This window comes from Seriola aureovittata, chromosome 21, assembly GCF_021018895.1.
Source record: "Seriola aureovittata isolate HTS-2021-v1 ecotype China chromosome 21, ASM2101889v1, whole genome shotgun sequence".
Classification (NCBI taxonomy): domain Eukaryota; kingdom Metazoa; phylum Chordata; class Actinopteri; order Carangiformes; family Carangidae; genus Seriola; species Seriola aureovittata.
The window spans coordinates 11,323,640-11,351,152 of record NC_079384.1 but is presented as its reverse complement, the minus strand read 5'-3'; the positions used below and the strand labels follow the sequence as shown (position 1 = coordinate 11,351,152).

Below are 27,513 nucleotides of genomic sequence, written 5' to 3'. Positions count from 1 at the left end.
TGCTCCACACCTGGCCTTCCAGATGGGATTTCAGGTTTAAGGTTAACATCATCATACAAGACTTTCTTTGTATAATGACCAATCAGAGTAGACCTGAAAGTGAAAGAACATACTCTAGCATTATATCCCATTAGATTGGGATTACTCTAATTTGCAGGATCCTAAACCTGTGTGTGACACATTAATGTATTAATACTATAATACTATTTCACATTAAGCCCATAACACATAAGTAATTATTTGCACGTTAAAACATGAGCATTTTTAGCAATCACAAAGATTGAGGCAAACAACGACTCTTGCGGAAGATTTTTTTTTATTTTTCAATTTATACTTTGAGGCCAACAATTTGTTTTTACAAAAATAATAAAAAGAAATTAAGTGTTATCTCCATACTGTAGAAAGAGTTGCATGACGAAGCCCTGGGGTTAGCTGGGCAGAGGCATTGCATAATTAGCAAAAAAGGACATCAACAAGTAAACACAACATATTCAAGTAAAAAGTCATGTAATCACAATGAAGTCACATTAAAGCCTGGTGGCAATTGAAATTAAGACTCTTGCTGGGTTTCATTTTTGGTCAGAGGAGTCAAACTGAACTCATGCAACCAGTCCTTCTCATGGACTCTGTAGTTCTCTTCAAGACATTAATTGACAGCAAAGTGCTCAGTAAGGTTTAGAGAACTATGTTCCCTTTACAAAATTCAAGTTGGTATTGAAATGTGTGAGGAACTTTAATCAAAGTATGAAATTCTTGATGGTGAGCCTGCGGCATCAGGCATGACATCTTCAGTGGATGTATGTTTATGAACACCTTCTGTTCAGTTTAACTCCCCTGCTCCACATAAAGCCAGTTGAAATATATTAATTTACTTTCTTTTCGCTGGTGCTATCACTGGCAGCTGTGTCATAATGGCACTTCTCCACACATCGCCTTGGAAACCATCCCCTTACGCGTTCTCCCACTGAAAGCCGAAAACAGAAAGAAAGGAGCCTGTAAATGTGAATTTAAAAACATAATTTAAACAGCAGAAGCATCTGCAATCACTTCTTTCATTTTTACCTTTCATTTGCTCCTCGGTCAGAACTTTGTCTCCATACATCCACCATCTAAAGAGAAAAAAAAAAACACTGATGAAGAGAATTCACATGGACAAAAGCAATAGAATTTTTAACACATTATTTGTGTATTCATTTTAAAGCCTTCATTGGAAGCATAGCCAACCAGGCTCCTGGACAAACCACCATTATGAAAACTATTCTGTGTGGATAAACGTACTTGGTGCCACGGGTGGCTAGGATGGTGTCTCCCTTCCTTAGGGGGATCCTGGGCTCCTCAGTGCAGGGGGTTCTGAAAAAGGTTTGGAGACCCTTGCTGAGAGGGCAGCAGGCTCCGTTATAGTCCTCCACAGCCCGGTACTGGACCTGCTGGCCGAGGCATACAGGATATCTGGTTATTCTATTGCTCTAACAACTAAATTCAGGCAAGATGCAGTATGTGTTTATAAAGTTACATTTAAATTAATACATCTGATAAATCTGATAATCTGTGTTATATAATAGTGTTTTTTTTTTATTTTTTTTATTAAAAACAGCCAATATCTACTCTGTGACTTTTTGGTGAATAATACAAATGGGGAGGCATCACTTTTTAAATCTCAAACTTTTCTCCAAAGTCACACAAAGCATAGACAGTCCAGCCTAAAACCTATTCTTGTGTGTCCATGTGTAAATCAACACCAAATGGATTTCAGAACACGGACTTGGCAGGTACTTACACTTCTCACTCGTTTATCAGCTTTCTGCTTCAGTTGCTCAATCTGTTTAAAGAGGAACAACACAATTAAAGCCACTATTGTTTGACAATGCAACTTTTATCTCACTGTTAAGGACCAATCACAGTACCTATTGGTCTAACAGCATTCTCCACAAATTAAAGATAAGTTATCATATAATTTATAAGATAAAAAGACAAGTCATTGTGCACACAGGAAGTGTAACAGACAAAAAACAGCAGTGTGAGAATGACCAAAAAACTGAACTTACAGTTAAGGTGTGCTGGTGACACTTGGGGTGGACTGGCCATTCAATGCCATCACCCCTGGGCGTCCCTGACCACGTGAAGACTTGCTTGAAGTTCAGCCAGCGGCTCCCGAGGTCATAAGGGAAGACAAACTCCTCCCCAGTTTGGTAGTGCTGTATTCTGTCTTTGGCCTAGTGGAAAAGACACAGGGAGTGGAAGTGTGTGTATTTGTGTCAATGGGATCAGGTAAATGGGGTGGTATCAAATTTCTGTAATCAGTGTACAACATTGTACTGACAGACAAACCCTAAAACTTGTGTGCCTTGGTCATAAAAGTGACATCTTTAATTCAACAAACTTCGATAACCAATGTTGTACATGTTAATTCTAAATCCAATTCAATATTGTGTGAATAAAATGAAGCCCTCATTTTAGATTATTGCTTTTAGATCACTCAAAAAGAAAAAAAAAAGAAAAATAGTCATCCATCTTAAATTACACTAACATCACAAATTTTCTTCACAGAACAAAGTCACTGGAAATCAGAGAGAGAGAGACTGACCTTTTCCTCGATCCAGGACTCGATCGAGGTCTTATTTCGAAGGATGACCTTCATCTGAAAAGCACAGACTGTTTCATTATCAGAAGAAACTCACATTTTCTTTTATAAATATTTTATTATTGCACCATTGATTTCTCCTGAATATGCAATGTGACTGCTTTTAGGAATTTGGGATATTTAAATGGGCCGCAAAGACAGCCCTCAATTTTTGCTGTACCCTTTCTGGCTTTGCAAATCTCAGTAAGTACTTTGTTAGCTGTCATTTCAATCCATTTCTAAATTCCATGATTCCAATTCCAAATATTTTTTTTGTGCTATGTTCTGTGTATTTGCTCATTTTATGTCTCACCTATACATCTCTTTGTTACAGTATTTGCAAGTAAATGACAATGAATAGGGATAAGCTGTGCATTTGTTGAACCGAGCTGCATTTTTGCATTGGATATACCTAAACCTAATGTGATTAAGTTAAATATCACATTCAATACCCAACAGCTTGTGTAAACTGAAAACACCAATGCAAGCCTTATGACAAATTTACCTGTATGAAGAAAAGCATGCCAACAGCAATAGTGGTGCCCAGTGCCAAGCCTAAGGCAAAGAGTGTGGCAGCAAAGGCGGGCACACTGAAGGGCATGAGGGGCTGGAACTGACGCACAGCACTCATGTCGATCTTCACTGTGCTCCACCCAAATGATATCTGCAGTGAGGACAAAGAAAACAAATTGACGTGTGGTAACTTCAGTATCGAATGATAAAATGAATTAGGCTGCCTAGAGAAAAGCTGTGGTGATAATAGGCCATCAAAAGCGAGGCGAAGTGGGGCTAGGAGACTACTGACCCTCTCATAGAGCTGCGTGTACATGGTCATAATGAAGATAATGGCAGCGTGTGAGCAGCCCAGAGGAGCCAGCAGCAGGAAGCTGGTGAAGTAGGTGTGGTTTTGATGGCCACAGCAGTTGTTTATCCAGGGGCAGTGGTGGTCCATCTTCATCACACACCTGTGGGAGGGGAGGCAGAGGAGGAGAGGAGTGCCGGGGGAATTGACTGGTTGTTTGGGAGGACATAGAGTGACAAGTTCATCAGCACACTGCATCTATTTTCAGAGTAAGATACAGATTTATGTAACAGCTGATTGTCCGCGTGAATGATAATTATACAAATCTAAATTTAGTCGCTTGGTTTACCTTGACAGGCCTATCCGGGTTCTGTATTTGTGTCAGTTCTTGTTTACTGTAATGTGCAGTGATTAGGAGAATTCAAGTGTGCACTTCAACCACACAGATACTTTACAGCACTGCGGAAAAAAAACATCCACTGAAAGAGTGCACTTCACAGCAGCAGAAAATACACAAGCAAGTTCTAGTTTGATGTGCTGGAAATAGCTCAGGAATTTGCTGTAGTGGCTCCATCTTTGTGCTGTTTTATTTAAGAGTCCATCTCAAATGTGAGAGAAAACCTATTCATACTTTGGTAATAAATGTAGCTACCTGTTACACTTGCGACAGTGGTGGGACCTGGGGGCCTTGTACCCTTGGCACACTCTACAGTACTGTAGGTACTGGGTATCCTGTTGATTCTCCTGTTTCGGGATAAACAAATAAATGCTGAAGTCTGATGCAACTTTCCAATGATTAAATGGTTTCACTCTGTGTTACATGGTACCAAACTGTTCTTTACACTTTCTAAACAGACGTAAGTGAAAAACGTAATAGGTCTTACCGGTCTCCAGCCAAGAGGGATGTACCCAGGTCCAACAAACATAGCATTGAAGTAGTTGTAGAGGATGAGGACAGTCCAGTTGATTAGCATGATGAAGTTAATGCTGCCTCCTGTTGTGTCTAGCGGCCAGTACCAGATAATGGAGTCCAGAATTGCCATGGTGGAGCATATAGCAATGACAGACAAGGCTATGATTGGACCCCAGTGGCACAATCTCCGAACCTCATGGAGGTTCTCAAATGTCACAAAAGTTGACAGGAAGTTCATTTTTTTTTCACCACAAGGTTAGTACTAATATTTTGGCTGTTGAGTTCCTGAAAAATGTATTGACCAAGCTTCAGTAGTGTATTACTTTTTTTCTTCTGCTATCTTGCAAAGTCAGCGGTGCGGACGATGCACATATTTTTCCTCGTCTTCTGAGTACCCGGCAACTGGCCTGGTCTTGAGTTACTGGGGCTCTCTGTGTCCCATTGTTCCTTGCCCTAGCAAAGAGCAGCATCCTCTTCTGCCAATCTTCGGAGCACACTATCCTTGTGACTAACTCAATTTCCCCATCTAAGACGAAGAGAGAGGAAAATTTTAGAACAGCAGAATCAGTGATGCTACATTTCATAACATGATGAACTACAGACATTGGCAGCAGTTATGTGTAGCTATGTTTGGTTTCTTTTTTCTAAATACCAATGAATCCAAAGGTTTGACAGATAAACCGTCTTGAGCCTCCTCCATGTGTTCAACTGATCATTTCTGTTGTAGTACACATACCAGTAGTTGTCAATTTACTGAGTACATCTACCTAAACATATTGCAGTCAAATACAACAGTCCTGTAGTAACCTCTGAAGATTATGATTAAACAGAAAAATGTTTCCAATTTAAAGTCTAGTCTGACGGATATATATGAGGTTAACATAATATCAAAATCTATATATATTTCTCCCACTCTTGCGTTTGATGTATTTTTTTGTTGTTGACGTTTTTTTTATTTGGGATATCACAGTTCTTTCAGCACTGCCATGTTGCAATATTGTCGATCAGGAACTTCCAGAAATAACCAATTAGAATAAGTATCTTATTCGGTATCGCAAGGCACAGTAAACGCGATAAACATATAACACACCAATATGGGTAGTGCGGCACATCACAGCCTTTCTAGAGAAGTGAAACATTGTATGTAAATCCACAGTTTTTCTCAGCAGCGACTTAAGTAATTAGCTCATGTTCCTAAGCTAGCTAATTCGCGTCAAGAAGGAAACACTGCAACTCTATATGTAACACTATCTATTGCATTCACAAGCCAGACAAGTGAGACAATAAATAAATAATGATCCTCGATAATTTAGGCTTTTATCTTTGGCTAAAAAATATGATTCATTTTAGCACCAGGGCTAACAGTTAGCTAGTTAGCTAGCTTGCTCACCAGCTTGTCAAGACCAACGTATCAGAGTGGACTGTGGCCACAAGGTGCAAAGAGGAAACGCGGATAATACTGCATATTAAAGATATAACAAATGCTTACTGGTAAACGTAAACGCACGGTTTTTATGGATGGAGAAAAAAGCTGTCACTTTAAATGACCAACCTGGCCACTTCCTTGTTGATTTTCTTCAGTTCCTTCTGTGTACAGACAGGAACCTTTCTCATGGTGTCTCAGAAACTATTACCCTCAACCCCTTGCGGACACTTTTTAATTAACCAGTTTATTTTTTTACCGTCACAGAACAGCGAACATAATTTATATATTCACATAACTAAAAAATAATTTCAAAAAAATGATCGTGGACAATATTTTCTATCCAGATGCTGAACCATTTTCAGTGTCGGAAAAAAGAAAACGAAGTCCAGGTCTTTGCCGAGCATATTACACTGCAACTCAAGGAAGGGACTCCATTCGAGCCTTGTTGTTATTATTCTGAGCTAACTGTCAACCAGAAAGCCACCTGTTTTAAACTTAAACGTCAGCATGTCCTCAGACTTTGAAGCCTACGAGCAGGACTTTGGAACCATCACAGCAGAAGTAACTAACAAAATTGGCAGAATTCCCAAACTAAGTGGAGGTAAGACAGTCGTATTTTATTAGCTGGAATCGCTGAGTTGGAGCTAGCTATCAGTTAGCTGGCAAGCTAACGGTACCCAGGTGTAACTTACTTCATCAATATACCATATTATCTTAGGGTATAATGTCGCACTAAATGGTGAACCAGCTATAGCTATTGTGAAACAGCTATAGCTATAGTGTTTTTATAGCGGTGTATAAAAGAACCATATCACCTGTTACTGGCTGCTTTATTAGCTTGGTATGTCTTTAATTGATTCAGACAGTGTGAAAATGGGAAACAACAAATAACATATACGTCATGTTTTCCACTGGTTAAGATATGTATGCTTTTTCAGTTTACTGCCTCAAGCAGGTCTTACATAACATTATCTAACAGGGTAGTAATTGCTGTCACCTTACAAGAAGAGGTCAGACCTGTGTGGACTAAACATATTTCTGGCAGACATTTTTACTTTTCATAGCAGGAAAAACACAGGTATCATTAATAATATTAATCAGGGCAACGCCTGTGACTGTGAAATTTAGTATGTCGGTACGAAAAGTAGATGGAAAGATAACTTACATAATCTCACATTATATGTCAGCCAAATGACCATCAATGTCTTCAAATGATAGTACCTAGTCAGTCAAGTCAATATCTGTTATTCCACATAAAAGCTCTGCTTTGTTGGATTTGTTTTGTATAGATAACTAGTTTCTTGTATTCTCCACATTACACCCATGTAGTCATTTTAGTTTCTGTACTCACATGGCTGGGTCTGGGCATGTCAGCATATGTTACAAAAATTTAAAGAGCATGTTTACACTGTGAATAATTTTTCTTGATTAAAAGTTTATGTTTATCATGTTCCTATCAGTTCCTATACAGTGAAGAAAGACAAAAGGGGAAGAGAAGAGGGGATGACATTGAGCAACAAAGATCAATCTGATTTCAAGTTGCAACAAAATGACGGGTATTGAGTCCCACTCAGAATTGCTTTATTCATAAAGATAGTAAATAAATAGTACCTAAACTATTTTCTCATTGTGACTTAAGTAAACATTGGAAAAACTTTGTAACAACAATCTAACATAATAAATAGGTGCAGTGGCGCACTCATGCCAGCAGATTAAAGCAGATGTATACACGGGTGCCAGCAGGCACAGCTTTGTATAAAGGCCAAAGAGGATGTGATTGATCACTTGTCCATATGGTATTGCTGTACTCATTGAATTGGGCCTAGTGACACAAGCTTCAGTCTTCAACCTAAAAAGGCTTTAAGGCTGACAAATGTTTCCTTTTTATTTTACTGTACATCATAATTTTTAGACCATCCATATTTAAGCCACAAATGAGAAAAACAATATTGGCGACAAGCAGATGATTACAGTTATTATTTACAGTGTACAAATAATTCTCAAGAGGGCTTATATATGGCCATGCTACCAACTACACACAATAACTTTCCTCAGTCAAAGTGTGTTGAGTAGAACTGATGCACCTATTTTACCCAGTCTGTTTCTTGTCAATATGTTTTTCTGTTCTTCTAAAAATTTATTTTGATTAGGTTTTAATATTGTTCATTCAACATGCTGTCCTGGCATACTGTCAGACACTATATTCTCACATTCAAACACATGAATTGTTTTCCCTGCTACATATATAAAGCCGTTAAAAACACACATCATCACTCGGCCATCGTTCGGCCATACACAGCTTAAACGCTGTCTTTCAATGCACATCCAACCTCATAAATTTGAGTTACTATGTCACTTAGAACTTATCCCAGTTAGAGGTGTAGGTAAAATAGTAAACAAGTTTGCATTGATCCAATTATATACAGATAACAACTCAGCCAGTTTTTGATTGTGTGGAATTTTACAGTGTGAAATACACTACATATATATACAATACAGATATGTGTAAAATATTAAGCATATTTTACACATGAACTGGTGTAAAAGAGGTGGCCAAAATTGTATTGTCTGCAACTAGTTGACTACTGCTCCCAGTTTAGACTAGTAGTTTTAGTTTTGATCGTTAAAAAATGCTTCCATCCACGTAGGATGTTTATCTTCTACTCTGGGCTCACACTTGCTCATTGGTTTTTCAAAGGGCACTGCCTCTCACAAAACCTCGGCTAACTGAGTATTTCTGGTTTGGAATTGGCATCTTTGAAGATTCATGGCAGCCCATTCCACAGAGTAATTCCACATTGCTTCCTCTCGCCATCTGTTAACTGTGTCAGAGTAAGCCCATATGAATATGTACAAAGCCAGGAAACACACTGCAACCATAAGTAGTTGTTCTATGTGTTCTGCCACCAACAGAATAGTTTACAGTTGAATTTCAATTCCCTTCCTTCTCATTAAGGTTTTTCTTCTCTTTCTTTCTTTCTTTAGTCCCTCTGGCTCTTCTTCCTGAAGTGGCTGAATTTTGCCTGTGGTTTGACAGCCCTCTTTAATACGTTAATATAGCTCCAGACAAAGGGCTTTTGTCATTGCTGTTGTTGTATCTCTCTATTTCACATGTGCACAATTGCTGATAATGGCCATGGCATGTGGAAAAAATGTCCTTGACTGTCTTCATTCATGTAACAGTCAAATGAATGTGTGTTTATATATTTATTTATTTACCATCCCCCAAAAACTAAGGTTCAAGGAATATTTGAATAAGAATACAACGAATTGTTAGGCCTTGTTCCATGAAACATGAATGTCATTTTTTCACCTTTGAGTGTTCATGGCAAGAGATTGCCTGTCAATCATTGCAACTCAAATACAGAGCATTTTTTAAGATAAAAAAAAAAAACAAACTCTTGCCAAGCTCTATTTCTTCGTTATTTGCCTTACTTCTGTGTACAAAACTCCTCATCCGTCCGTCAGCAGGTTGTAGTCTTGATAAAAATCCATACATATTTCACAGCCCTCTGGCTTGGGCCTGAGTTTGAGTAAGAATGCACCAGCTCACCTTTCAATGAATTGCCTCTGGCTGTTTACTGTGTAGGTTGTGAGGTTGGACATGAATTTTAGGATTTGCAAAAGATAATGTTGGCCCATGGTGCTTGAGAAATGAAGATCTTACCTTAGCTTTTTTATGATATTGCAGTCCCACAGCTGACAGCCTTGTGATTTGCTTTGGAGTTTGAAGTTTTGTTGACTTAGACTTTTCATTTACTTTAAATGCTGTTAGTTATAAGGTTAAAAAACTGTCATATTCTGATATGATATTTGATTCATTTGATTAAATTTTTTTTCTGTTAAATGATTACATTTAAGAACATATCTGAAATGGTGATAATTGAAAATAGAAATATTTGAATTGATCTCTTTTCTGCTCATATTGTGAATACTGACATACTGATATCCCAAAATGATGCTAAAACTGATTTCCTATTGACTGTCTGTGCAAAGACATGAAGTGCTTTCTTCAGTTTCCTTTTTCTGCTGATGAATGCTATTGGCTGAAATTGCATTGTGTTTTTTCCCCAAATTCTACATACTAAGTCTAAGCAGGCTTTGAAGTATACTCAAATCACACATTCTAAATGCAGGCCTTTTTTTGAGTGTGCTGCTGATGGACATTAGTCTCCCACAATGCAGTGAAAATAGGAAATGGAAGAGCTGCTCACAGCTGGAAAGAGTTAAAAGTATTAAATCTTATGAGGACCACTCTCTTGAGAGGTTCAATCAGCAGGGACATCCCAAAGTCTTGGACTGATTGATATCATGTTTCACTTACTGAATCTTAAAATAAAATGGTATATTGTTGTTGTTTTTTTGTATACAAACTGCTAAAACAGTTGATTGTTATTTTTATTATATAGTATGAATTTGGGGCACATCAACTGCCTCACTGGCTCACTGACCCATTGTTAATGTTATTGGTAACACCTGTGCTTCTGTGAAATAGGCTTATTCATTATTGTAATATCGCATTCCTTGTTGAGGGGATTTTCAATATTAACAACTATACACTAATATGAGACTGTAAAAGGTTACATATTTCTACTGTAAACTTTGGACCAGGGTTCATTTTTTAAATATTAAATAATTTGTTTGATCTCATTTCATAAATAATGTTTAGTTCATCTTAAAATTTAGAAAATAATGGCACATTCCACCACGTTATCAGAGCTTACACTTGTGTCTTAAAACAGTTTGTTTTGTCTGACTGTCACATATCTTAAGTGAAAAGCAGACAAATTCAAACATTCGAGAGTCACTAATCAGTATGCTTACACATGGCTTTAACAATGACTTAATAATTGGTGACTATTCCTAAAATTTAGGTATTCAATTCAAACATATTTTGTCGTGTATTTAAAAATTTTGATCACCCTTCTGTCCTTTTTTTATCAGTATGTTTGAATAATGATGCTTGATTGTTAAACAAACAAACCAAACCAAACCTCTACCTTCCATGTGGTTTACTTTCATGGCAAAGAGCTAATTTCAGAACAAAGACCAGTTCTTGTATGTGGTGATGTTGCTGCCTTAAATAACAATGGGATGAACTGTAGTTTACACACTTCTTTGGAACTCTCGCCAGTCCTAATGAGTTTCAATGGGTAATGTGGAAGAGCAGCCACGGGGTGAGGTGCAGAACGGTGCGTTAGTCATTCTGAGTGGGACTCATACTTCTGGCAAGTGAGCAAAGCTGACACCTCCCTTCCCTTTGAGTTGGCACGAGGTGTCTCACTGCTCCTCAACAGAAACCAACAAAGGCCTCATAGACGCCAATAACTAAGAGACATCAAATGTTGGCTCGTCGTGTGGAGAGAATGTGTAAATATATCTTCAAATGTGTCCTCGTGTGTTGTTTTCTCCCAGTCTCTTTCTATCTCTCTCCCCCCGTCTCTTCCCCTGTTGTGGGGGAGTTAGGTTGTTGTCATGAAGCGCTGTTCCTCTGTCGGCTGATCAATATGTTGCTGTTTTTTTTCCCTTTCAGAGGAGAAGACACAGCTGGTTCTAAATGTTGACAAACAGCTTGAAGAAGTCAGAGAGTTGGTATGTCTTTGATCAGTAATTTTCTCTTCTTCCCATTTCCTAAATAATGAATTTGTGGAAAGAGGGAGGGGACAATTTTCACTGGCACCAGACAACAGCACCTGTATTATCCTGGTGGTGACATGACATACACATACACATACACACACACACACACACACACACATACACTCACATCACATGGCAGAATGGAGGCTTCCTCCTCACATGATTGCTTTCCCATAATCTGCTTTTAAGTGACACCCCTATGACACATTTCAAGCCATTATCTTGAGGTGGGAGTCTTCATGTTGCTGTTTAGAAATGAGCAAAGTCACCTGACAGAGACAAATTGTTGTTGCAGTTGTCTTGTTATGTCACAGTGATTGGTTTCCTCCAAATCCGCCACAGAGAGACCTGTCTAGCCATGCATCAAATGTACTTTTACTTCATTCACAGTGACATTGTTGGGCCTATGCATGTTGCAACAATGAAGGGGCCCTCATATTTGATTGTGTATTTATTTACAGAACATCCTTCCTCTGTCACAACTTTTAGCACAGCTGGGTGATGTGAGCGGGAGGCATTTTGTTTTTACAATCAACATTGGAACATATTGATGTTAATGCAGCTGAAGTAACTCATTTCAGAAAGTTTAATGTTTTCAGAGTTGTCACAATTTCTATCTGGAGCACCTTTTGTCATAGATAGTAACATTTTTGAGAGACTTAGCAATGCAGCATTTACAGAAATGTGTACATAGTAAGAGAAATATGATCATTAGAGAATAGTGCAAAGCCTAGAATTTTTTTTAAGCATTTGTTTGAGAGTGCCATGAAAATGATTATAATTAAAAGTACACATTTCACCAGGTTGGTTCATTTACATTATGATGTAAATTTGGATGAAAATGAACTTTAAACCTGTCCGTTTTATATCCCAAACAATTTCATAGTAAAATATTTGAAATGTTTGGTAAAGTAACTGGATTGTTTTGGGGTTTTAGCTGGAGCAGATGGACCTGGAGGTGCGGGAGATTCCCATCCAGAGTCGAGCCATGTACAACAGCAGACTGAAGAGCTACAAGCAGGAAATGGAGAAGCTTGAGAAAGACTTTGTAAGTACTTAAACATATAAGAAAATCTTTAATTATCATTGAAATGTTATAATGTCACTGACATTTAGCAAATCCTCTTAATAAGTATTACCCCAAAAGATGAATTTATATAACATAACATACTGTATATACATATGCATACCTAGTTAAAAGTTGTCTCAACCAGACGCATTCTCCCTTACACACATTCTTACACACACAAACAGACCTATGCAGAAGCTCAGTGGTGCATCCACTGAGGTTAATTCATTGTTTGTATTTGAACTTGCAACTGATGCCTATTGAGAACAGGTTGTGTGTGTGTTTGTGTTGTTGCTGCAAAATCTGGCCTTGTTTAGTAATTCATAAATCACTGTATGTCTTGACTCCATCCCTAGCCTCTATCAAAGCTTAATGAGCAGCCCAGTCTTTTGGGTCACTTGCTTTTAGTCCACAGTGTTGGCTTCAGTACTTCACTTAATCAGTAAAGTCATAGAAATAAGCAATTATCTGGTGCGAATCTAGAAGTTAATCAGTGGCTTGTTCTTATCTTTTTATCATTCTTTGTCTTTTATGACTTTTCTCACTACCCTTATGTTAAATATATTAAATATATTTTAAAATATCATTGTTTGTATTCAGATCTTTATCTTACAAAAAGATATGTATCTTTAATGATACCTTTTTTTTTTTTTTCTCTCATCTGCTGTTGTTTTCTGTTGTCAGTTTTGTTGTGGTGCTCACATGATAATAAACCTGTAGTGTGAATGCAGCTGACCTTGAGCTCGAGAGCAGACGAATCCTCCCACAAATCAGATATGATGTGAAATAAATCCACAACCTCACATTGGGATGGACAAATAAATACTGAATCGGACATGTAAGAACTTTTTAAATAAATTCACAAAAGGCTGACCTGGGACAGGTGCAGTATTTAACCTTGTTGTTAATGTGGCTTCAGTATGGTTTTGTTACCTTTTTAGATTTTGGCAAAATAGTCAACAAACTTTGAACTCTTGAACTGGATTGAAGGTTTTTTCCTCTCAAATGTGGACTTTTTCTCTACTTCGATATAGCTAACACTTGAAGGAAATGGTAATCACTGCAAAATGACTGTTAAAAATGCTCAGTTTTAGACTAAAGTAAAAACATTTTTATCAAAATTGCAAGTGTAAACTTTTTTTGTTTGTTACAAAATGAAAGTTTACACAAAATAGAATGATCAATATATAGCTAACTTGATAATTTGAATATTCTTAAACATTATCTAAATTATGACATAAAACTCATATTGATCTTAACATTGTGTCTCATGTAGCCCATGCTCTCCTCTACCACTGACAAACAAAGCTAATCTGAATTGAAACCTGCTTCTTTTTCACTTCGGCACTTATTTCACTTTATTCATCAGCCCAAACATTTGTTTAACATCATTAATCACAATATACTTTTGAAAATCTATATTGAATCTCTGACTATTCCAAATGCAGAACAAACGAGCAAACATGCATAAACAACCCATGTGCATGGAGATATCATGTGCTAGTGATCTGTGAGCACACCACTGAGATGTGCTAACTGAGATCACAGAGGAGATCTCTGTGCCAAGACAGTTTGCTTTCCTCACCATGGGCATTTAATTGGCTGATGATTAATCTTTAACTTTTCTTCTCCCCACACTTACCGTGCTTAATCATCAAGCAGTTAACACCTGCTGTGGCTGGTATTGGTGCTAATTTTCATTACTAGCATTTTTATGCTTGTCTGAGAGGCATGTGGGAAAATGTGTTTCTTTTACCTGGAAAAAGTTAGCATTCCTCCACTCACTTCATTAAACTAAACACGATTACATCTTAATTCTTACATCCATATCGCTGCATATTGACAGGCTGTATGTAAGTCGAATGTGTCGAGGAGCACAATACTGCAATACAAAGCAGACCATAGCAGTAGGATAGTCTTAGTGCATAAAGAATATAAGAATATTGGCCTACTTCTAACTGTGACTCCCCAGTTTGACAGTAATTTTCATTTTTACACCTCTGTGTGTGGTGTGGTCAGATCACTGTACATTTAAGCTAGGATCACCCACTTCACACAGTAACATCTAGTATATCTGGTCTCCTGTAAATCTGATGCAAGTGTTCAGAAGGCAAGAACTTCAGCCCCCTCAGATGTGCCTCAGATGTGCCAAATGCTATAGCCGAGCTCAGCCTCTCACTTCCTGCAGGCCTAGGGAGGACATGACACTCGGCTCGAAAGGCGTCTTGTGGAAAAAAGGCAATCTCCTTTCTTTTTAATGTAAAAAGCTCAGGCTTTGTTGTGCTTTCCTTGGATATCAAGGCCTTTCCACTCCCTCACTACCCAATCTCCCCCCGCAACCCCACCCCCTACTGGCCTCCCACGGGTGTCTCCCCCCTTAACCTGCTCTCTCATCCTCCCATTCACCCGTGGTTTGAAGTCTGTCTACCACCGGTGTGCCAGCTTGAGACCACATTCCTGCTCCTTTCCAGACAGGGCCCGAGTCGACCTCAGTAACCCAGCCATTTCATCCAGGATAACAACTTATCACACAGTCATCCCAAAGGTGTATATATGAGATGGAGCTTTGTTGGCTTGGCTGACAGCTTCATTGCGATAATAGAGGGGACAGTGGGAGGCTTAAAGGTGCTGGGCCACGACAAACAGGCATTGTAGGAGCCAAAGGGGATGTCAGCCTAAGCAAAAACGTGCAACTTGGTGTGAAAAAAATTAAAAAGGACAATGAAAATCCTATTTGATGGACTTGGCCTGTTCAAGTCAGGGGAAGCAGAATGGCATGGCTCTTAGCAATGGCTTTGATCAGGCAAAGAAGGTGCCCAACGTAAGCTTAATTTAATGAAATCTATCGGGTAAACAGAGCCACCATCTTCAAAGGGCCACGTTTGGTTAGTCCCAGTGGGAAAGATGGGGGGTCCACTGATGTCTGCCGTGTCACACAAAACACAATCCATGTTTGAGGATGTGACTCAAAATATGTAGTAAGTGTGTGATGACATGGGCATGATGAGATTTCAGCCCTAAACTGTCATAAAGCAAATTGTCTCAGAGATTTAGAGGAACTCATGGAAGTGTCTTCTGTTGTCAGTGCATATTTTGAATATCAATGTCCTTCCTATCTTGGCCTTTTTAAAGCCGTTCTTTGTCATATTGTTAGGCCTTGGTTGTGATTGAATATGTTCGGTAAAATGAATAGGAATGTTGACTGTTCACACTATTTAAGTAGATCTTAAGTTGTTTTAAACAAGATGTAGAACTGAAATTATAAGTCAGTTAATTAATTTATTGATCAACAGGGCAAATACTAAGCCCTCCGTAGGCCCAAATTGTTATTTGTGAGGATTGCTGCTTCTCTTAGCCTTACGTGATGTGATGATACGTAAATGGAACATCTTTGCATTTTGTACATCTCCTTGATGAGGATTTTTCACTCTTTTTATAGACCAAACAATCGATGAATCCAGAGAGTAATCAGCAGATTAATCAATAATGTAAATAATGGTAAGTTGCAGCCCTAATATCATTATATCAATGGTAAAACAGAATTGAAAAATCTTTGTCCAACTATCCAGCTTGTTTAATACATTAGTTGAATTTTTACAAGAACTGTCGGTCACAAATCTAAAACGCTTGTCCCTAAATTCAGTGAAGTTACAAAAGTACTTTGTCTAGAGAACTTCTTGAGTAAGTTAATATTGAAATGTTTGGAAATGTCTCTTCATTGCATTTACAGATGATTCTGAGGGTGTTGCTTTTACTTTAAGTATCAGTATGCCTTCTGCTTGCATTAGCTGGTGCGGTTGTTCGTCTCTTTTTGCAGCAGATGGCGGTATTGCTCCAAGAATTTTCTACTACTTAAGGTACATGACAAGGACAATATTGGGCACATTTACCAATTACTTTGCCTTTGTGATGTATGAGTGGACTTGCTATGATAAATCCTTGCACTTATTACTATGCCTGACCTCATCCTTTATGCTGTGTAATAGAGACTGAAAATAATGTTAACCAAATGTCCTTGTGGTAAAAATCCATTTAATACAAAGTGACTCTTAGTAGTCTGGGTGCCAACTTTATGTGTTTGCTTTAGTTTGTCCCTGCCCAGCTTCCCATACTCTGAAAGTTAATTAACCAAGCAAAATAAAATATGAATGAAATAGTAACGTTGTGTTTCAGGAGATGGATTCACTTTTTGTTTTTTTCAGTAGCTAAAGCACTTCTGATTCAAATGTTAGGTGCTTTGTGTTCAAGGATCCTTGACTCTGATAAAGGTTAATTGGTAGTTATAAAATATCAAGCTCTTTCAAGTATAAGTGTTGTATACTTCACATTTTTCTGTCATTAAGTGGGAATGCATTTCAGTAATGGTCAAGGCAGTTTTGTTTATGTTGTTTAGAGTCACTGTTTAATTTTGTGGTACAATGTAGCAGGATTAATTTGCTTAGATCAACCCCAATTTTGTCTGAATAGAAAAAGCTACTGTTGATCTGCCACAATACGCTGTATCCTGTTTCATCAAGGACCATAAAGATGTCATTCATTACCATGCATGATTTTTCCTTTTGAAACACATATAATTACCTGTTCTTTATATGAAATTTGTACACACGTCCTACACATAATGCAAGTTACGACAAGATGTGAAAAAAGTGATACGGTCACATTTTGATTCACCTTAAGTACAGTATTTAACTTCAAAACAGTCCTATTCAGCAAGGTTTAAAATTATGGTGGAATGATTTTCTATTCTTTATTACTCATTCCTACATTTATTTCTTTATGGATATTGCAATAGGTGGTCCTACCTGTGATTTCAGATATTCAATCATGAGGCCAACAGGGATACAACTATCCCTTCTTAATTTCTTCTTGTCTATTGAATTATTGTTTGGAGGTACAGTCACGGTCAATTAGGATGTTTGGATTGCCTTTTCCTTTAGTAAAAACCTTTAGATGGAAAGCCTCACAGTGTCTGCCCAGAGAGATAATTAATGCATTCCCAAAGAGTCAGCGAACCTTGAAACATTGAACAGTTTATTTGCCAGGTACACCGAGGTGAATGGAATGAAAAAGTTGATGGTACTGATTTCATTTTTAATTAATTTTTTTTCTTTTATATATCAATTTCATAAGTGTTTATCATTGACCTTCTAGAGATAAGTTGAAAATTAGCTTTCAATGGGACAAACATTCAGTTATCCATGTAAAGAATTGGCACATTGGACTTTGTAAGCAAAACTTGTGAATATGAAAAAATTGATTGAAATGTAGAAATACAAATTATATTAGTTATTGATAATGATCAAATCGGATGAATATCAAAATGGGAACATTACTCAGATGAGGCCCAGGCAGACTACTGTAACTACGATTTGATTTGGATCCCTATTATAAGAATAAATTGACTTCTTCTAGAAAAAGCAATGAATGACTCTTGACTTTACCACACACAGCTCAGGCTTCATGTTTGAGTTGCCAGTAAGAATGTTAAAAGAAGTTCTCATCAAGCCATTTTTTTCTCTTTCCAAACCCCAGAGCTATTTCTTTCCTCTGTATCTGAGGGTCATGCCTGATGGGTTTATCATGGGCAATAAATGATCATTTTTCTAGTGTTTTTTCTAGTGAAATGCAATGTAAAGTGTAGGGTATTTTCTCCATGTGAATGCTTTCTGCTCTAGAATATTTGGTGTTTGAATTATACTAATATGTAGGTATGTATTTGGAGAGCGTCCTCCAAATGTAACTAAGCTAAGGAGGTGAAGATGAAGGTGCTCTTCAGTTATTTACTGCATTTTTTGATTAGTGGTCATGGACAATTCAAGGTTGTGGGGACTGTCCAACTTCAGCTGACAGTGGTCATAACTTCATTATGACTGTCACAAATAGCAACCTAAAAAGAGAAATCAGAGTTTGCAAAGTCATATATCAGAAAGTTATGTATTTGTCTTAAGAAGCTCTGACATCATAAATGTAATTTTTAAACCAGATGCTGATAATTATGTTGAGATTTAGGTTTTGATGGGAGATTTTCTTTAGGACCACTGTACTTCCCACGCTAACCACACCAATAGTGATTATAAATTTGCCTTGTTGTAATCCATCTTGAATGGTTCCTTTTTGTTTGCCCCTTGTCCTCATTATGGTGACTCCTGCAAGCAGTAACATGACAGACCAACATTAGTCGGATGTTAGACACTTTAAATCGCCTTAGGTTGTCTCGGCTTACTTGTTCTTATTAAACACAGAGGAGTAAAGGCAGATTGACTCTTTTTATGGTTTGTTGCTTAACAACCCATCAATGACACCAAAGTCTAATCACTCATAAAAAGTCATAAAAGGACTCCCTCAATTGACAGGGATTTTCCCCCTATATTTCCTCTGAGCTGAGTGCAGATTTAAGATGTAAACAAACAGATCTTCTTCTGTACTTATGAATCATGTCTTTCATTTGGAAGTTGTTGTGCATAGTATGTCTTCCTCAAGCCCTTTAGTGGATTTTTTGGCGTTGGAGGCTTTTCCATGTCTTCTTTATGGACACTAAGATGGGATTCATTTGCGGATTAGCCTTTTGTCACTCATGTTGAAACCATTTTTTATGGGTTTGATGGTGTAATGGCGGCAGTGGGTCAAATCTGGGTTGAAGGACAGTTCACAAGAAGGACAAAAGAATGTTGTTGTCTGGAAGTGCCATGTTTATATTTGATTGTCAGAAAAAATGCAAGAGAAACAAAAACCAGAATGTCACATGTGACATTGGTTCTTTTTATTTCATTTTTGTAATTAAAATGTATGGATCCTGTTTTACATGTTTAAATTATAGGAGAGACTGATTTCTAACCAACTGCCCTGAAATGTGCTGCTTGTTTGGTACTGATATAGCAAATTTTCTGACATGGAATCAGTCAGAGTGAATTAATGTAATCGTTTTGATTCCAAATGGAAGTTTTATTGATTGTAGTCTCTTCGGACTCTGAAAATTCCACTTTTTGGCAAAATATTTGTGGTCACTCCATGACATAAGGAGCATGACAATGCTGTCAATCAGATGATGGCACTTGAACATTAATAGGGGGGTCTACAACACCCTTCAACTTTATTTTCCTCTGCTACGGCAGTAGTGCATTTTCAAGTTAACGATATGAAGTAATTTCATAACTAACTAAGCACTGACCTAGAGGAATTTTAGAGAATAAAAGAAAAGAAAACAAGGAAGGAAATATGTTTGCAAAAAATTTTATGAATATGATAAAAGCTAAGGTGAGCATCTCAGACAGAAGTAAACCCACCATCCTTTCATGGTCATTAACGTGATGAGTTCTTGTCAGTAGTTGACATGTAGAAATCACATAGCCTATAATTTGTAAGCTGATCACCCCCTATTCCCTCTCTGTCTCTTTATGTTAACACTTGTCTGTATGGATGGGGTATCTGCATTATGCCTGGAGCACAGGTTTTGTTTGGTAGTGTGCAAATTTGGCCGTTATCCTTCCACGCAATCGTTTCCTCTCTCGCTTATCTCTCCTGGCCCCTCCAAAGTCGCCGTACTTCCACACACACTGACAGCGATCAGTATAGCTTTCAGACGCTTGTCTGGCTGAGTCTGCCATGAAGCGAAGGCCCTCCCAGGTCCCCTCGCTGTCCTCAGGGCTTGTGTGATTGAGTGACTGGAGTGAGTGGGGGCCAAAGATAATAAGGGGGAAAATATAAAGACATGGGGCGATGATATGATAACACCCCCTTCCTCCTCCCCCTCCCCCCACTCTTTACTCCCCTTTCCACCTCCCCTTCACTTTTCCTTCTGTTCTTCTTTCTGTCCTACCCCCGATTTCCGTGCACCGAGCCTGTCCCACGCAGTAGTGTAAACCAGAAGTGACATGTGACACCCACTCCCCAGTGATGTGCTGACAAGCGGGTACTAGAATAGGTGACAATGTTTTCTTTTTTGCCAGACTGGCTTAAGTATGGTGAGGGGATTCATGAAGTATTTATGAAATACATTATGAATCATTGGGTCTGTGTTTTCCCCTGTATTTTAGGCAGTGGCATTTGCTTTTTAATAAGAAAGCCTCAGAGAATAGAGGAAGAACTCTTTACATTGCATCTTTACTGGTGTTTCTTAATAGTTAAAGCTCCATGTTTACACATGTTTTAATCCCTGCTCACACTTCCTTCACACAAACAAGCACACACATGCAGACACACAATTAAACTTAGTTTCTTTCTCTCATCCTAAGTGTTTCTAATGAGGGAGCGTGCCAGAAAGAAAGGGAAAGTGTTTTTGCTCTCAGCGACCAACAATTTTGCCTTTTCTCTGGTGTTTTTGAAGCCTGCAGTGGAATCTGGCTGTGGCCTTGATCAGAATTACATTGTGGAAGATGAATTAAGGTTTTTTTTTTTTTTTCAATTATCCCAGAGGTTGGCCACCATTAGAGCATCAGCCTACTCCTGCAGTGAGACTAAACTCTTTAGTTTTGTTCCCCTCATCACCATAGAGCACTTGTTTGTTCTGCATTGTCAAGCTTTTTGTACATTGTTGTCTTTGTACATTTTTATTCAGAAATGATCTGTTTCACCTAACACATTCTCTGCTTTAAGTGCTTGTATCAAATGGAATTCCTGGTAGAAAGAAATATGCTACCTATTTGAAATAATCAAATTACTCATTAAATGAATGTATTTGTTAGTTTTTAATTTTGCAGTAGTGCTTTTATATTTTATGATAATTTTACTTTTGAAAAATGAACAGCAAAAGATTTTGAGTCTGTGTTTTGATAACTGTTCAACTCCACTGTTTACTCCTGGGTTGAATATACACTGTTCTGTTCTGTACACTTTAGTTTTTTTAAAATCTGCTTAAGAGGTGTAAACAAGTCCTCTCTGTAGCCCTCACTTGGCTATTTCTCATAATTTTTGAACTACTGTTGTAAATTCCAGTACAAAACCTGCAGACTCCCAGGAAACGGGTAAGTGTATTGGGAAGTTCAGGAGGGCACATGTTGGAAGGGCTTTGGAAAGGGGCCTTACGGCCTCATCAGCATTTGAATGTGTTCTGGCTAGTGAAATAACAAAGTATACATAAATATATAGAGATAATGATCTGGCTAAGTCCCTGTGTGTGCTGCTGTATTCTTATGCTAATGAGCTAGCTATTCAGCACCAACAATGGTCACATTACAAGAAAAGGCAAAGCACTGAAGAAGATAGTCTTCTGTGTGCATGTCCACTGACGGACGCGTACACGCACATGCTCAGCAGGCCCGACTCCTCTCCCTTTGTGTCTAGGTTTTTTTTTTTTTTATTACATTTTTCAATTTTAGATAACACTCCAAGAATAGACATCAAACAAAAATGAATCATAAATCGAGGTCAGGAGTGAGCCTCTTTCCAAAGCTGAGAAAGGGTTAAAAGTGAAGGTATTTCTTTCTTTAAAAAAGGATAGGAAGACTGATAGGAGAGGAGCTCTTCTCAGCAGAGGGTTCAGTGAACCATATGTAGGTAGCCACAGGCTAATGGGCCGGTTGGTCCCTGGCTTGCCAGGTATCCTGCAATGCACCCCCCCTCCACACACTCTCTCTCCTCGTCATCCTCCAACACTCACCCCTCCCACCTTCACTCTGTGAAAATCCCTCCTCCACTTTCCTCTAATCTCACCTTTTTCTCTGGTGCTGACCCAGGGAGGCCCACTTTATTCCCCACTGCACGCCAGAAGCCAGCGTTGTGATCGGAGCCCGGGCCCCTGTGCTGGTTCCCCCTCTCCTCTACTCTCTCCTTGCCCTGGCTGCCCGCCTCCCCGACGGCTCTGCTCTATTGATTTACTCCTCCAACCAATGCTGTCTGTCTCTGTTTTGCACCACCAGCACCTAGGTCCCTCATCTCTATAACCCTCCCTCTTTCCCCATTTTCTCTCTTTCCCTCTCTTGCTCTCTTCCTTCTTTCTTTTCATACTTTCTTTCTGTCTTTCTCTCTTTCTGTCCCCTCCTACACAACCATGGGCTAGGGGAGAAACCTGACAGAACATGAGAGAAGGATGGGGGTGTGGTAGGGGATACAGGGCCTTTGATTTTTCATTAGAAGCGCCTCCATATTTTAATATTGGGTTTAATCGGGCTCTCATGCCTTAAAGAAATAACCATTGAGAGATGATCCCTTGGCCTTCAAAAAGTATATAGTGCTTCTTCAATCAAAGCCCTCCTTGAATTTGCTCTTTTGTTTGGAGTTCACTTGCAACCCCCCCCCCTCCTCTCTTCTCTTGCCGTCTCTCGACCTCTCGCTATGTGGGTACAGTCGTTAGGCTTATTGACTGATCTTCGCTCTACTTAGCAATAGAAATGACTTTGACAGGGAAATACACCACTGTTATCACAGAGGTACAACCATGAAAAGCCCCCATCAGAATAGTGTACTCCCTTCCACCGGCAAACAGCGAGGTATTTCCCCCAGAGATAAAATCTTGTTACTTGTGGTCTAATATTTAAAAAAAATTGATAGATTCAGTGATAAAGTGTTAAAATAGGAATTAGCATTTTTTTTTCTAATTTTCTTTTGAATGAACCTAATAAAGATGAGATTTTTCACAGTTGTTTCTGACCATGTCTTCTTTTTTTGTAGTGACATAAGATGTTTTTGAAGCAGCTGCTCTCTGCCACCCTAAAAAAGTCTCTTCACCTCGTACCTGTTTAAATATGTCGCAGGCTTATTTATTACCTTGCCGTGGTTGATCATTCACCTTTATTTGTGTTTTCGACAACTGCTTCCATGAGACTCCTTCAGGTTTTTCATGGAAGTGGAACACAATGCCATGTGCGTAGAAGCCACCAAAGCACCAACCTGTGAGCTAATGAGAGGCCCCATGCTGTTATCTAAGGCTCCAGCTTCTCTGCCACTGCTGCACTTTTATTAGGGGAAAGAACACACACTGTGCTGCCGTTCACATATGTTGCATGCGTACGTTCTCTAAAGGAGGCTTCCCCAGGATGCAAAGGCTCGTAGAAGCCTCTGTCTTACATACAGTAGCCCTTGTGCACACGTGTGCACTCACACAAATACACACACAACAGACAGAAGTGGAGGATTCGATTGCACCAAAGACCAAAGTAAAACAAAAGGCACAAATGACACCCTCCTGTGAAAAGCCCAATTGTAGCCGCTTGTCTTTGTCTGATAATATATCAAATGCATTAAAAAAGAGCGCTTATTTAATTGAACAACCTCTCCCAATTTGTTTGTGTTAAAGAGTAGAAGACGCTAGACAACAATTTGTGTGTGTGTGTGTGTGTGTGTGTGTGTGTGTGTGTGTGTGTGTGTGTGTGTGTGTGTGTGTGTGTGTGTGTGTGTGTGTGTGTGTGTGTGTGTGTGTGTGTGTGTGTGTGTGTGTGTTTTCATTTGTGCTGGCTGCATGCGCGCGCGTGTGTGTGTATGTGTGTCTGTGTGTCTGTGTGTCTGTGTGTGTTAAGCCCCTGCCAAGCACAGATACATTATTTAAGATGCTGTTGTGATACTTGTGCCTGCTTAAAGGTCTCAGCTTCCTTTTAACGCCATGCTGCATCAGTCCACCTCTGCCCCCACTTGGGGAAGCAGAGCGGGACCTGCTGGCACTGGTCCACACATCACCTGGGAAAATATCACAGCAGGGGGAGGAAAGGAAGTGATATAGATAACCTTTGATTTTAGCACACATTCTTATGAACACAGAGACATTTTATTACCCCACTTTACTGTCATTTCAATGGTGACTTGAGACTTTTGTATTTTTCAGATTTTATAAGATATTTAAGTTTATGCCAATCTGAAAGTTACTTTTAAAATTGTGGTTCTGATATGTTTCCACCTGCATAGAGCGACTATGACAGTTCGGAAAATAAAAGGTTGGATGCCAGTTTCAGGCAAGCACATGGAGCTGGACATGAGAGTTATTAAGTCTATATTTGGAAGTGCCCAGCCGCTCTCCTACTGGTGAAAATGTCTGTAATGGAACATAGAATTGTAAATTGAATATGGTTAATTACTCTCCATGCTATGCCACCAGCCGTGTGTGCAGGGTGGAAAGGAAAAGCTTGGGAAAGTGGAGGGAAAAAGTGTCTGCAGAGGAACTTCAGGGCCCCTCATTACACTCTGCCCCTGGGTATTTTTACACCTTTTATTTCCCGTCTAATGAACTGTTTACATTTTTCAGCTTTCCAGGCGCCACAATTATTTGCGCTTGTCCTTGTGTCACTCGTTGCACTGGGCAAAAAGCAAGGAGGAGAGTTGGAGGGCATTGGAATGTGTATATGAATCTCAGTTTATTTGATTTTAATTATTATGATTTTTTTTTATTTTTTGTAAATAGGGAACTTTTTCTTTACATTACAAAGACGACGATTGTCAACGGCTTGAATTGAGGAAAGGTCATTGTTTTACAGTTATTAATACATTTTCTGTAAACGGATATTTTTTAGATTTACTCTTCTTTCTGGACTGTGGAGGACTTAAAAATCATCATATTTATTTAGACAGTATATACTCTTGTATTCATGCCCATACACTAGAAAGAAATTGCACACAAAGGAAAGATCCATATATCCGTTATAATTAAATAAATATAATTTACTGCTCAGAGGATTATGCCAAACTGATTAACATATCTGATATGAATTGTTATGCATGCATATGTAATTACATTTTGATGGGTAAAGAAGAATCGTTTTTTTTTTTTTTTTTGTCTGCTATCCATGTCAACAGAGGTAAAACGTGTGTTTTTGACAGGACACCAGCACCTCCATCGCCGCATTTGACGGGATGTGTAGAGTTTTAAAGGCAGGCCACTTTGCATAAAGTTAAGATGTACCTTTGTACTTTTCATGTGTGCTTCCGGGAATAGAAGCAAATTCTCACCCAAGATTAAAAAAGTGACAAAAGACAGACCTTTCAAAAGGATTAAAAAAAGCTCTTTTTTTCTTTTCTGAGCAATAAGGTATCTTCTGAAAGCTCTCATTCTTTTTTGTGTTACAAAGTCTGATTAGTTGGTTTCGTCTTAAGATGCAGAGCTTAGTCTCCACATGCTGTAACTAGAATGAGGCAGTTTCAGTGAATTTTCTTTATAAAATACAAGATGTTAATATAGAACAGATACCTGATATCTGCTTTCCTGACCTCAAGAGTGATCCTGTTGGCACTTAACAATTTTTTGCTTAACATCCTAACTTATAATAAAAATCTGTTACTGTATAAAGCAGGTAATATTGCACAGCTGTTTATGTTTTACATCAAATGGGATGGCAGTAATCATTCAGGAATCAGTTGTTTTCCAGAGGGGGAATCCAAAAACTGGAGTGTATACTGTACAGGGGAAGAAGTGGCAACACTTTCATTTCAATGACATTCTCCATTCTTTATACTTTCTTTGTTATCTACTCTGTTCTCATTGCAGATATGCTTCATACATTCATCTGTAACAAACAGCTATTTAGAAATACCAAAAAACCCTGCATATGGTTTGAAGGCGACGTAAGCCTTAACATTCAAATCAGTGCTTCTCCCAGGCTTCCTCGTCTCAATTACTGGTGAAGTCGTCTTTCCCCCTAAGTTGCACTGCAGCTCTTTAAGATGTAACTCGACTTAAATGAAATATGTGGGTGTTTTCCTGGCAAAAAATGTGTGTGTGTGTGCGTGCCTCGTGTACAAATGTACATGCTGTCTTCAGATTGATGCTTATTGTCTTTCTGGTTTTACTCAAATCTGAAACTGCTTTGTTTGTCCTGACAGTAGCACAGTGACCACTTATTTACCCAAACGCAGAAGATATTGCATTAAAAACATTGTTGACATTACAACTGAAGTTAAAGTCAACTTTAAAATGAGTTAGTTTTAACAACCAAATGTGATCACAGACAATTTTTAATATACATATGCATTTTCCTTTGACAGTTCAGCAAAGGCTTTAAGGATTCAGTGTAAAGAAACAAAGCAAAAATTATTATATTTTGTATATTTATGTCACATATATTTGCCACTGAGCACCATATCTGTGGCATTTATTTTAATCATTAAGTTTCCAGGAAGCTAATTGACTTGTGAGATTTAAAAAATTAAATCAGTTAACATTGTTTTTTCTGGATGTTTTGGAATTTGCTGTCATATAATTCAGAGTTGTAACAATTATCACACACTTAAAAGTGTTGAATGACAGAAATACAAAACAATTGTAAAAACATCTTGAACAGCACATTTTGACATTGTGCTCTTGTGTAATGTGTGTGTGTGTGTGTGTGGGGGGGGGTTTGTGTTTTATTTGGCTCTGTGCTGCCGATATTCTCTTTTACACACAGTAGGCGTTCTGTGGTTAGCTTAGGTCCCTGTGGTTGAGTATTGTTTGGGTGCACTCTTTATCTAATGGGTTTTGTGGTCTGGGTCAATCAGGCCCTCCGTCTAGTCAGTAATTACTCCAGAGAACTGTGGCCCTCACCATCACGATAATAACAGCCAAATCACATCAGCCATGACTTTCCACTCAGTGCTCCAGATTATGAGGAGAGACAAATAAAAAAAAAAAAAAAAAAAAAAAAAAATCAACTGGCTCGATCGTGATTGGTTCCAAAGTTATTTCAATCAGGGAACTTGATATCATCAGTCTTGAGGTTAGAATTGGCGTTTTCAAGTTTGGTTTGTGCTTTTCTCATGGAAGGTAGCATCAAAGTACTTCATGCAATAGCTTCTTCAAACTTTTACTGATAATAGAAAGATAGTGGGAAAGGATACTGTATTTGAGGAAAAAAATGTCCCCACCAGGTAATTGGTGTTCCTTCACTGATTCCATGTCTTTGTTTTATTTATTTAGAGTGGAGGACTAAGTAAATATAGAAAAATAGAAAGAATTCGTGTTGAGAAAAAGTGATATTTTCATTCCTATGCTGGTGTTTGTCTTTGATTTTGCCCACCTCCTGCAGCCCACCTAGAAACCCTGTCAAGGCAGGGAGAGAAAGCGAAGGAGGCTTAGTAAACACTTTCTGTGTCTGCTGCTGGTGTGTATTTAGTTTAGAGGGCATGCCAAGAGGCTGTTTTTCCATGG

General features: G+C 38.5%; 2 protein-coding genes across 9 annotated transcripts in view; one reads left to right on the top strand and one right to left on the bottom strand.

Moving 5' to 3' along the window:
* Positions 1-297: 297 nt before the first annotated feature.
* On the bottom strand, positions 298-5,965 carry zdhhc6 (zinc finger DHHC-type palmitoyltransferase 6). 5 transcript variants are annotated; one of them, XM_056365384.1, is made up of 11 exons: positions 5,888-5,965; positions 4,307-4,861; positions 4,075-4,166; positions 3,426-3,585; positions 3,126-3,284; positions 2,585-2,638; positions 2,046-2,213; positions 1,778-1,819; positions 1,279-1,427; positions 1,063-1,109; positions 298-964 (listed from the first exon to the last, which is right to left on the bottom strand). In XM_056365384.1, exons 2-11 carry the CDS (start codon positions 4,571-4,573, stop codon positions 864-866), a joined length of 1,239 nt encoding a protein of 412 aa, XP_056221359.1. In that variant the 5' UTR covers positions 4,574-4,861; positions 5,888-5,965; the 3' UTR covers positions 298-863. The 5 variants fall into 5 exon arrangements, with proteins under 5 accessions (XP_056221359.1, XP_056221363.1, XP_056221360.1 ...); XM_056365388.1 differs by having other exon boundaries at positions 1,279-1,424; XM_056365385.1 differs by having other exon boundaries at positions 5,825-5,915.
* Positions 5,966-6,165: 200 nt separating this feature from the next.
* The window catches only part of vti1a (vesicle transport through interaction with t-SNAREs 1A), a 115,539-nt gene continuing 94,191 nt past the window's right edge, over positions 6,166-27,513 (top strand). For 2 of the 4 annotated variants that reach the window (XM_056365393.1, XM_056365392.1), the window contains exons 1-3: positions 6,166-6,362; positions 11,295-11,353; positions 12,339-12,449. In XM_056365393.1, coding sequence (XP_056221368.1) covers positions 6,269-6,362; positions 11,295-11,353; positions 12,339-12,449 — 264 coding nt within the window. In that variant the 5' untranslated portion in view covers positions 6,166-6,268. The remainder of the gene's footprint in view (positions 6,363-11,294; positions 11,354-12,338; positions 12,450-27,513) is intronic. The other 2 variants (XM_056365390.1, XM_056365391.1) reach the window with 2 other exon arrangements.